The following is a 12683-nucleotide window of genomic DNA, read 5'->3' on the forward strand; positions in this document are numbered from 1 at the left end:
TGGAGTAGGCTCTGAAAGAAGCAGGGTACCTGCAGGAGAGTGCACCGACTAAAAGACCAGTTGGTGCAGGCCACTGTTGATGTGCAACAGGATGGATGCTACATCAAGATTCATGCAGCCACATTATGTTAGCAGCAGCAGCAGTCATAAAATACACACAATGAACAGCATCTCTTTAAAGTTAATCACCAAGACGCAGCCAGGGAAAACTGTAAATTGTGATCATGTTTTAGTGTAATGATCCACAATGACACTCAAGTACGCAATTACAACACCTAGATGTGTTGGAAAGTACCGTAAAAACAGTTCAAAGTCAAAATCCATTGCAGTACTGCGGTGTGCTTGGTTGTGTCTGACAACAGTAGTTACTTGGTGAATCAGAAGACACATATATGGTTTCTTAGAAGTAAAAAAAAAAAGTCTACAGCATGTACAGTAACAAGTCATAGATAGGAAGCAAAATCATAACAGCCATAATGTGATATCCCTTTGTGTTAATAACAGTCTCAAGGCTGCTTCTTATTTTATGCGACTTCTAACTTGAACCTTTGGTTAAATAGTGCACATCTCAGAGATTCCGTGTGTTTCTAGCCTCTTTCCAGTTCATACTGATGGTCTGCCAGTGTATAACTCAAGAAATTGAAAGACATTGAGGTTGTGCAGTGTTCTCATCCTACACGTTCTGTCAGGGGCACTAGAGTGCACAAATTAAGCAGTCTATACATCGTCTACTTGTTAATTTGATGTACTCGTTGATTTTCCTTTAAAATAAGATTAGCCCTACTTCATTCCTACATGTACGTCTGACCACCGTCTGATCAAAGAAATGGGGAAAAGTCGGGGAAAATTGTAAAAATGGGGGTAACCAAATGTTTTGAAGCTCTAGTTGGGCAGTTTTGTGCCACTTAAGTGCTGAAGAATAAGCCAACAGGGTTGACTGTCTTCCATTCACCTGGCCGGGGAATGATCTTCAAGGATGAGAGAGGGGGAAGACTGGCCCACAGACTGATGCCTGACACCACTACTAACCTTCCATTCACCCTGGCCAATGTTCTACAAAGAGTAGATTCATAGTCGACTCTTATCTGTTTGTTTAATGCATCAGAGAGTAGCCTGTTCAAGCTGAATGATCCGTCCTCGTCTATGTAGAGAGCTGTGAACTAGAATGGAAGAGCTGCTCGGTAACACGTTGCATGAGGCACTCGTCAGCACTTCAAACCTCTCCGCTTGGTTTACATCGGCGTCTTCCATACGTCGTTGAGTAGTTTGACCACCTCCTCATAGATGACGAACACTATGGCCACGTCCAAGCACACGCGGCCAAGCCGAGGAACCGTTCCTTTGTAGAACCTACAGGTAGGACAAGATGACATAAGTCAAGTCAAGTTTATTTGTATAGCACATTTCATACGCAGAGGCAATTCAAGGTGCTTCACATAAAATGGATGACAGGAAAATAAAAGAAGAGAATAAAATGGACATTTAAAAGCATCACAACAAAACTTAAAAAAAAAGTATAAAAACTGCCTTAAACAACAGGCGCAGCAGTTGCAAAAAGAGCTAAAAACTTATAGAGGACCCCGACATCATGACTATAAACATGACTACACACACATAAAACTCAGGTCTGGGTACGGTGTCCTCTTTTCCTCTATACTGCAGTTTAGACGCCAAGCATACCCCCGCTTGTACCTTGCGTCATCTGTTGCCCGTCGACAAACAGGATGTTTTTTATTCTCTAAACCTTGCTTAAAACGAGTACGGCTCTAGTAAGCTCCCCTTACGCGTGCGTCCCTCCTGACGCATCACCTCACCCTCTTGTGAGTATATCCGTAACCATCCCCCAGACCCGGCCGCAGCGCAACGCTCGGGTCTGGGTGCGGTGTCCTCTTTTCCTCTATACTGCAGTTTGGACGCCAAGCATACTCCCGCTTGTACCTAGCGTCATCTGTTGCATAAGGTGCCGTGGCTCATCTCATGTCGTGTACTGTATATGTGTTGCAGCTGTTTGAAAGAGTGCATGGATCAGGGTTACTCACGCCTGCGGCCCTTCGTGCTTCAGGATCTGGAAGGCACAGTCCACTGTGTTTTTGTAGCGGTGGGCCTCCAAACCCTACAACAACTCAGTGTCATTCAAAAAGACAAACCTGAACGGCAGGGAGAGAATCGTACGAGTGCGTGTTCCTTACCTGCATCCTTGTCTTCACCACATCTAGAGGAGTGTTGCCAAAAACACTGGCAGCTCCTGCTGTTGCTCCAAACATTGCCGTGACAATAGGGTGCATTTCACGCCTCGGGTCATCACCTCAGAGACCAGATCATGAAGGTAGACTCATGTTAAAAAGAGAGAGGATACAACAGGAGGAAATGTATATAGACGGTTTTAACTTGACAACAAAAACATTCTAAATTGAACCCCCACTCACTTCCTGTTGCAGTGTTTGCTATGGACATAAAAGAAAAAAAAACATTCAAGTGCAGGACTGACCATTCCGTGAAAACCGTCTATACAGCTGAGCGACGAAAACAAAAGTAACGATGTCAAGTGAATATTTCTGCAGTTTGCCGAATGCTGAGAAAAAGGAAGTGCTGTGGGGTTGCGCTCTGGTGAAAACCGTCTATACTGTTTTTTTTTTCTCTTTACCGTTATTTATACAGGGGGAGTCTCACTGAGAGCAATGCTCTCTTTTTCAGGAGTGCCCTGTTCACATTCACACACACATTCATACCTGGAAGCTGACCAGTACAACCACAGTCTGATCTGCTGGCCACTGATCAGCTCCACTGGAGCAGTTGGGGTTAAGGGCCTTTGCTCAAGGGCACCTCAGTGGTGGTAATGAGGGAGGGGCAAGCACTGCCTTTTCACTTTCCCCACCCAGATTTTTCCTGCCGGTCCCGGGGATTGAACCAACGACCTTCTGGTCACAAGCTCGCTTCTCTAACCTTTAGAGCACCACTGCCATACTGTACATTCTTAGACTCAGGCTCATACACAAGTACAGATTTGCCACAAAATGGACTGAGTAGTAATAATAAAAGATGGGAACATTGGACTTTTTTTGAGGGAAGTTGACATTTTTCTCACCTTTGTACCAATTGCGTAGCGCATTCATCACATAGAATCGGATGGCCTGATTGGTTCCTTGTTTCAACACAGTCGCAGTCAGACCCTGGTACGTCCCTCTCACACCTAAATGAATTGAACATATATTCAAAAGATTTTACCTTTATGTTCCATTACGGAGCACAAAGCACACATGAGAATGCACATACATACAGTCTAGTTAGGTAAGCGGGGCTCAAATATTCACAATTTAGCTGACACCAGAAACAGAAAAATCACAGAAGTATTAATTCCCACAATCGTCATAATTTCTAAGTAAACCATAACAAGTACAGCACAAGGGTCAAAGCAACAGGACCCGGACAATGCATGTAACATTGGTGTCTCTCTAGACCAGTGATCCTCACTATTTCTTCGATGAGAGCCGCACTGGCAGGACAAAGTCAATAGGAGAGCCACTTTTACCGCAAAACACCAAAAGCCACCCCAACCAAGCACATCTGCCTACCATTTTTTTGTTGTATTGTTTTCCACACACACACACACACACACACACACACACACACACACATATACAGTATATACCAGTTTCCCCTAGAAAATCTTTCAGGCCTGGAGGGATTTCGAAACGTACCCCGACCGCAACGGTGGGGGCCGTCGCTGGCGACGCTGAAGTTTTAGCTAACCTGTTCACATCTATGTTCGCAGTGGCATCCCAAGTATCATCATACTATTATGGGATGCGATGCGAACAGTTGTATTATGGGATGTGCGTTTCCCAGGCAACGACACACGTTGACACGTTTTGGCACAGCGCTGCACGCTGGCACAATACTCCTAAAAGCAAAATGCTTATTGTTTTGAGTGATTTGGCACCTATTACTGTCAACACCAGTATTGTTGTATTGTAATAATATGCCATAAAGGTTTATTGAAATTTTGGGGAGAGCAGGGGGGGGGAGATCTTAAAAGAAAATCTGAATTTTTTTAATTTTTATTTTTTTTGCAATTTCTTAGAGCCGCCAACTAAAGCTTTGAGAGCCGCCAGCGTCTCGCGAGCCGCGCATTGAGGAACTAGGCTCTAGATGTTTGTGTGTTAGAGAAGTGCAAGGTAAAGAAATAACAGCCACCCACATGTTGAAGCAGCCTGTTCTCTTACCCTGTTCTCTGATAATCTCACTGACTCCATGAAAGAAGCCTCTGTAACGTGGCCGAAGGGAACACTGGTCGTGGATCAGCTTCACCTGGCAGAAGAAAACCAATCAAAAGAGGAGCCCATCAATCCATTGTTCATTCAGATAACTAAAATGAGGGTTGGGCTTTCTGAGAAACATTTGTGGTCGCTGCACAATTCATCAAAATGTAATCGAAATCCCAATATGGCCCACTGCCATTTTTAAATTGCAAGGAGGCACAATATTTGTAAAGGAGAAAATGTGTGTCAAAATACAATTTTAAATTAAATATTGCCGTGCTGCACAGATGTCCTGGCCTACACATCATATTCTACAAAACATCTTTGTTTGGGATCCCGGCAAAATCACACCATAATCATTTTAATAAATTATCCTGTTCAATTAAAATGAGAATATTGATGTAAATAGTATCATTCCCTCTAAGATCACGATTGCAATATCAGTCAGAATAATTGCAATTTGTGCCTGGCCGCTAACCCCCCCCCCCCCTTCCCAAATCGTGCAGCCCTAGTCTGTGGTAACCTTTAGCTCCACCAACCTTGAGTGTTTCCATGGGACAGACGACCACGATAGCCTCTGCTATCCCTGCTCCTAGACCACACAAGAGACTCCTTGTGTTGTCTAAGCGACCAGTGGCATCCCGCATGGGGTTACTGAGCATTTCAAACGTCCCGAATCTGAGAGGAAGAGCACAAAGATAATGAATAATTATGAACAAAACAAACGTCAACAATGAGGGAACGTTTGTGCAGCCGACTCCATTAGAGCCCACAGCTCAGCGGTTCCCAACCTTCTTTGGCTTGTGACGCCACTTGGACGTGACAAAGCTCAAAGTGACCCCAGACATTCAAAACAAGACCATTTTTTTGATTAGTCATTTGTTTTAGATCATGTAGGCTAATAGTTTGTAATAGGATGTTGCAAGTAAACGTTCAATTTAGACCACAGGCTATTTCATGTATATTATTGTGGACGGCAGCCAGTGGCAGAATAAGCAAGATGAGCCACAGATGTAGCCTGGGTAAACCCAGCCCCCACGTGACCTGCTCTCAGAGTTCTCAGTCACTATGTGACTTGTGACTCGTAAGCAGGGTAAGCCTGAGAGCAGGTCACTGGGGGCTGGGTTTACCCAGGCTACCACAGATGACACAGTTTATTTTGCCAGTGCAGGTGTACAGGTCAGCTTGTTTACAATCTATAACTGGCTAACACAGACCCCACTATTAATAGGCCTAAATATACAGTTCAGTTCGGGGTCATGCCTATGTTCCCCGGGTTCTATGTTCCCCGCTCCTGCTAAAAAGGGTTCTATGTTCCCCGGGTCCTATGTTCCCCGCTCCCGAAAAAGGGTCCTATGTTCCCCGGGTCCTATGTTCCCCACTCCCGAAAAAGGGTCCTATGTTCCCCGCTCGTATGCGTAAAGTCGGCGAGTGCAAACCACAATATCTCAAGGTTGTGAGACTTCATTGACAGACTGCATGAGGGAAAGCTCCAGTCTATAGGCTCAGATATATGCACACATTCAGCAGCAGGAGCAGCAACATGCTATCCATAATATTACATTTTTCAGAGAGAGAGAGAGAGAGAGATCAATATTTGCAACATTCACGCAGCACAAATCGCCTCTGCCTATATACAGTAACCCACAGACATGCACAAGTTCTGTAAAGCCATTCAAATAAATTGTTTAATTTCGCTTTCCTCTGCAACAGGCTACTTCCCACAGGCTACTTCGCAAGCATAATGGGCGAAGAAAAAATAAAGCGAAATAAGTGTATATATATATTATATCACTACGTGGCCGACATATACTTCTCTAGCCTCTGTATAAATGTTACAAATTGCTAGGGAAAACTTTCTTATTGTGGCATTGTGCCAGGAAAATATGAGGCATAGCCTACTGTGCCATAGCGCATCGCAGAAACCTTTGCAAGCCGAACACCCCATATTTTCAAGATGAGCCAGAGAGAGCCAGAGACCCGAGGCAGTGCACTGTAGTATGGAGTCACGCTGAAGAAGGTGCGCTGTCTCTGGGCAGTGGGTGTTGGGTGCTGGGGGTGAAGTGAAGGATGGTTGTGGAGGCGTCCGGCGGTGCGCTACTCGCCGACTTTACGCATACGAGCGGGGAACATAGGACCCTTTTTCGGGAGCGGGGAACATAGGACCCGGGGAACATAGGACCCTTTTTAGCAGGAGCGGTGAACATAGAACCCGGGGAACATAGGTACGCTCCCTTCAGTTCCTGCAGCATATCGCTGAACAGGCCAACTCCCTACTGAAGGAAGACTTTCCTATTGATACGAGGGATCAGCCGAACAGCATTTTGGTAAACAAACCGCGTCACTGGGTGGCAACGGCAATGGAACCCTATGGAGCCCAAGTTGCGCGAGTGTCTGACTCTAGGCGGCTGACTCTGTTTACATTTGGAAAACGGCGACAGTTCACACAACTTTAACACGACGTGCATATATTATACATCAAACTCTTGAGCTACTTCTGCTCTCACTCAGAATGTCAAAATATAAACGATATGATGTATAGTTTTTGAGATATTAACATTTGTTTGGCACAACTCATACTATTAACTGCCGCGGGGTTCCGCATTTTGTGGGTGGCAAGTGACGTCACGCTGATTCGTCCTATTGGGGGGTCACAAATTATGGCTCTATCCATGACAATTATGTATATTTACGTTTACATTTTGTCATTCAAGCTGAAGCTTTTGTGAAAATGTAGGATAGGTTCAGTTGTTTTTAAATTGTGTGTGGTGTTTTTATATAACAATAATTATTCATATTGATCATCAATTACTACTGTATAAATTTCAGGAGACCCCATATGACTTGGGTCCAACCCCAAGATTGGGAAAGCCTACTTTATACCAAAGGGGCAAGAGAGACAAAAGATGACAAATGTTGGTGAGTCCAGCTTTCTCCTTTCTGCTGTTCAAGAGACCGCTTTGTATTCCTCATTTCAGTTTCCATTCATCACTTACTTTGGCTGACAGCACAATTTCATTTCAACCAATAGGTTGAATACAAGGGAGTGGCTCAGTTTAAAAATTGAAGCCAATGCGGATGTGTTTTAAACCTGCATTCTTTCGAATGGCCTGGAAGGCGTGACTTTACTGGCTACAAAAAGACGTCCGATTGTATAAAAGTCAATGGGAAAATTAATCTACTTCTCTCTACTTGATTTATTATGGCCTCAGTAAACACTTTCCCAATGAGTTTATGGTCTCTCAAATTGCTAATTTCAAGTCTTCTTCAATACAGCATGATGTTCATTTTGTAAATGATGGTCCCATTTCGAGTAAAATTGATAGTATGTTTGTGGAGGTGATTGACGGACCAATAGCAGCGGGCCGTGCTGCGGCTCTTCTCATCCAAATTTAGGTCACTTGTTCTAGATGAACAAGTGACCTAACCTGAACCTAGATGGTGACAGTGAAAATGCCAACCTCGAGGCTTCAAAATGAGAGTCCAAAAACCAATGGGTGATGTCATATGTCCATATTTATTAATACGGTCTATGGTTGAATATAATATGGCATCTCAATTCAGGGGATGGGATGCTCTTCTCTAATGCAGCGCCACTTTGTCATTTAGCCTGATGAGACCATACGAACCTGCTACTAGGGTTGTCAAAAGCATCGATAGTATCGAAAAAATCAATACTAAAAATTTGAAACGGATACAATACTCATTTGCAACAGGTATCGATAAGTATCAATACTAAAAAAATTAAACTGATACAATACTAATTTGCAACAGTATCAATATCAGCAGTACTTTCTCTTAATTGAAAAATCAAACGTACTACTGATTTCTCCCTCCCTGTCATTGGTGGGTATCTGTTGCTTCAACAAGCTCAAAGTGTTCCGATGACTAGAGCAGGGGTATCTCTTGTGTTATGATAGGCTGATGACGAGAACAGGGGTATCTGTTGTGTTATGATAGGCTGATGACTAGAACAGGTGTAATCTGCTGTGTAAGTGTAAAGTTTTTAATGGGTTTTATCAGGCCTAGATTATGGAGAAGTGTGCATCTGTCCGTCCATCTGTCTTCGTTTAGTTTTTATGCCTCGATGTCTTGTCGCATCTCCCCGCGTGGTATCGAAAATGGTATCGAGTATCGATATTTTCCTAGGTATCGGTATCGAAGCAGAAATTCTAGTATTGTGACATCCCTACCTGCTACATGTAGGTGTCGCTGTAAATGTGTGCATGTGTGGATACGTGTGTGTGTGTGTGTGTGTGTGTGTGTCACCTCACCTCACTGCAGCCTTGGGGATAGATCCATATAGCAGAGAGCTAAGACCCCGATACAACCCTCTGAGACCATGGTCCTGCACAGTCAACTTCACACAGTCACCTGCAGGCAAACACACACACACACACACACACACACACACACACACACACACACACACACACACAGACACAGGAATCAGTCACACACAAGTCTAGTACACATGTTCATTCAGATAGCTAGCTGTCACACTCACACAGTAAACCTACCAATCCCTCTGTATTTGGGTGGGTTGGCTCTCTCGTCGAGCTGCAGTTGCGTCTTCACGTATTCTGTAGGGAAGGTGATACAGATCTCTATACCTCCTGCAATTCCACCTAGAGGAGAGGAGAGGGAAAGACTGGCTGAAACTCTGTTTTCAGCATCTGTGTGGACGGTAAACAGATTTATTCTGGAATGTTCCAAGAGGATGAAGATCACCTTGTCAGCCATTTCTCTTTCAGGAATACCCAGATTAATGCACGGTGAAGTCATTCTACTGGTAATGGTGATGCTTGTTTGTGACTAGTGTTTTAATTCAATGCTAATGTAAAGTGCATGTATTGAGGTGCCTAGAATAGCTTGTACTGAATGTAGATAACTTGTCTGCCACAGAGCCACAGAGTACCCTCAATGTAACATAAACCCTTCAGCATCTTCATAGAAATGCCAATGTTTCTGGAATACAAAGGAACAGATGACGCTAGTGAGCAGCACAATTTCAACAGATACCATGTAAATAAATAATAAACGAGGCAAAGAAACAGATCATATACATGCAACTATAGCATGAGTTGATGACTGGGTCCATTTTTACCCAGTTCTGCTTGGTGGCGTTAATGCGACCGACTGTGTTGATTAGGCTGGGTTGCTATAGTGATGGTCAGAAAATATAGGCAACTGTCTGAGGGGTAAAAATCTGATCACGGATGAGTGTTGCAAAGCAAATTAAGCTAAACCTGCAAGGATGGCCTTTCCGGGATGCGTTGTTTTCCTCCCTGCGATCGCAGCAGCTGCCAGGTTTCTCCTCGTCGCTCCATAGCAGTGATGATGATGAACCGGCGGCCCGGAGAGGGAGCCCTGCAGCCCCGCCGCCGCGGCTGCTGCTGCAGCCAAATCCCGAGATGGGGGTTGATGATGATGGGGTGCTGCGGTCGTCAGGCATCCTCCACGCCGTACACCATTCTCGCATGGCCCCTCACACACCGAGAACGGCTTCAGCAATGACGACATTTTGCTCGTCAGGGCGGGCTAAAATAAATCTCCGCCTGCAGGTCGTCGCAGCTTGGCTCATTCGCGCTGGTCCCCCAGTCCCACTAGTCGGATAATGTCAGACACAGTCAGACAGACAGACAACACGGGGGGCGGGGGAGGGCTCATTCATAATAACAGGTGATGGGGGCAGACCATTGGCTCAGCCTGCTGCCTAATTCAATCATGTGACTAATATGTGTGTGGCACGGCTCTGCTGGCAACCAATGGCGTGGACGATGATGGGTTCTATTGATCCAGTGGGAATGGTGGAAATACCATGTTGCTTAATTCATTAAGTATCGTAATTTAGTGTGGAAATCTAGACAACAAATGTCCAATATCCATGTGAATGTAGTGGTAAAATAGGTGTATAAAAAGGCATACATTTATATTTAGTTTTTTGTCAGGAAGACCCTATATATTAATAACACTTGTATCAGGTACTAGCCTACTTATAAAGTGTGCTATGAATTTACTTCATATGAAGAGATGTGTGCCAACATAAAAAGTAGGCTAGATCAGAGCCATGTAGATAGAACACTAGGCTAGATGAATGAACTAGTAGGCCTACTAGCCTACATATTCTACAAATAACGGGTCCTTCACTGCCAGGGCCGCTGGAAGTCATTTGAAGCAGGGGGTGCTGGGAGGAAGGGACTCTCGGTGGGGCCCGCAAGAGGAATATTTAGAGGAATCTCTCATTTTAAATTAACATTAGGATACTGTTGTGATGTAATTATTCAGTATTTTCTCCTTTTCTCACTCATTCAGAGCAAAGAGGGAGATATATAGCATGATGATAATGCTCTATATCTCCCTATTTGCTCTGAATACACTAGTATTGCCACACATGACACAGACTTAACATGATAGAAATATTATCAGCAAACTTAATGACTAGAGTACTAATTATTCTGATCTGAATGGCATATATCAAGAAACATTGACTCCTCTCTTTGCTGTATAGTGGGAGGTGCATTTTTGAGTAGGTGATTAAAATAGCATGTCAAGTTCACATTTCTTTATTGCCAGATTAAACAATTCGTATTGGTTGTTGGTTGGTTCAACACAACATGTGCGTGCATGCGCGCTTCTTCTTCTTCTCTAGCCTACAAGCATGTAACTTCCTTGATTGTTATTGTTGATAATTCTATTTAAATAGGCTACATTTTCATTTCCCAAAACATTCTTAAACAAGAAAGGAACATAGTGCACTGCAAAATATTTTTAATTACATTTGTAAAAAAAAAAAAAAAAAAAAAAAAAATTGGGGGAAAAAATCTAGGGGGTGCTGCAGCACCTGCAGCACCCCTACTTCCCGCGGGCCTGTTCACTGCATCCCTGCTTGAACCTTGTCTGTTTTGTGTAGACTCTGTCTTAAGATAGTTACTGTAAACGATATGGGAAAAGATCATTAAAAACCAGAGTACAGTTCAAACCCTTGGTAGTAAGATGATTCACACAGAGCAATTGTAAACACGACACAAATATGTTGTTGCATCTGTTAATCCCTGTGCCTTTAAATAGTGCTTTGGCCATGCCACAACACACATACACACACACACACACACACACACACACACACACACACACACACACACACACACACACTCACTACCTCCCCCTCTCACCCTTTACAATGAAACTAGGTCAGTGTTTCCTTTCCCCCAGAAAGTGAGAGGGGGCATCAGTTCAGTTCAATGTTTATAGCTCCTTATCATCAAACAAGGCTTTACATAGCATCATCACACTCATATACTGTATCATATATCTACATACAACATAGGTTACATTATACACATTTTTACTAGATTACATTACGATACTACACAAACACAGAATATTTTTGGACTGTGGATGGGAACCGGAATACCCGGAGGAAACCCATGGCCATGAGTAGATCCTCCACCTGAGTAAAAACATCATTGTCGTGTGCTCGCGTGTGTGTGTGTGTGTGTGTATGTTTGTGTTTGTGACTGTATGCAGATTCATGCATCAGTATCATCATCAATATATAAATGGGAGCTGAGGCTCTGTCTGTCTGTTTGTTTCTCTGTCCCACTGTGATTGTCCCACTGTGATGTCATAAATCCCACTGTGACATCATCCGTTATGTCATAAATCCCAGTGATGTCATAAATCCCACTGTGTCATCATCAGTGATGTCATAAATCTGACATCATCAGTGATGCTGGTCTCATTGGCCACACAGCAGCCGAGCTGCGGGCAAGGCCGCGCAGCAGGCAAGCGGCGAATGCGAATGCATTTACAGTCCAAGTTAAACGCATTAAATTAGATATGAGTTACAGTCTGAGGGGTCAGCCATGATGTAGTTAACAAGAGTAATCTAATGGTGAGTTCTGGTAAGGGAGGCAGCTATAGTACTAAGTAGTGGTGAGTGAAGTCCAGCTGCTGTGGCTGCAGGGTCATGTTTGATGGGGGGGGGGGGGGGGGGTCAGCTGAGTTCAGGAGTTTGTGGGGGGTGTTGGTGAGGTCGTTGGTGGAAGGGGTTTTCGGGCCTTGGTGAGGCTGATGGCGGTTGGGAAGAAGCTGTTCTTGTGTGGAGAGTGGTTCTGGTCTTGGCAGACCTCAGTCTCTTGCCGAGGGGGAGGAGTTTGTGGCCAGCGTGGGAGGGGTCAGCCATGTTCTTGTGAGACCGCTTCAGTGTCCTGGCTGCATGCAGGTCCTGGAGGGATGGCAGGTTGCATCCGATTACCTTCTCTGCACAGCGGATGATGCGCTGCAGTCTGTTAATGTCCTTGAGAGTGGCAGCAGCATACCAGATGGTGGACAGGCTACAAGGACCCCTGTCCTGCAACTTTAGCTTTAACTCTACTACTCCACACATGATTTAATTAAGGGCCACACATTCTCATGGCA

At 44.2% G+C, this 12683-nt stretch overlaps 1 protein-coding gene across 1 annotated transcript; it reads right to left on the minus strand.

Moving 5' to 3' along the window:
• Positions 1-1232: 1232 nt before the first annotated feature.
• Positions 1233-9782, minus strand: slc25a1a (solute carrier family 25 member 1a; the record flags this gene model as incomplete). The annotated part of the gene is made up of 9 exons (XM_083657540.1): positions 1233-1350; positions 2040-2113; positions 2190-2305; positions 3086-3190; positions 4224-4308; positions 4799-4937; positions 8534-8633; positions 8780-8887; positions 9509-9782. The coding sequence occupies 9 exons, from the start codon at positions 9780-9782 to the stop codon at positions 1233-1235; spliced, it is 1119 nt and encodes a 372-aa protein (XP_083513666.1).
• Between the last annotated feature and the right edge of the window lie 2901 nt (positions 9783-12683).

This window comes from Poromitra crassiceps (genome assembly GCF_964638095.1).
Source record: "Poromitra crassiceps genome assembly, chromosome: 1".
Taxonomy (NCBI): Eukaryota; Metazoa; Chordata; class Actinopteri; order Beryciformes; family Melamphaidae; genus Poromitra; species Poromitra crassiceps.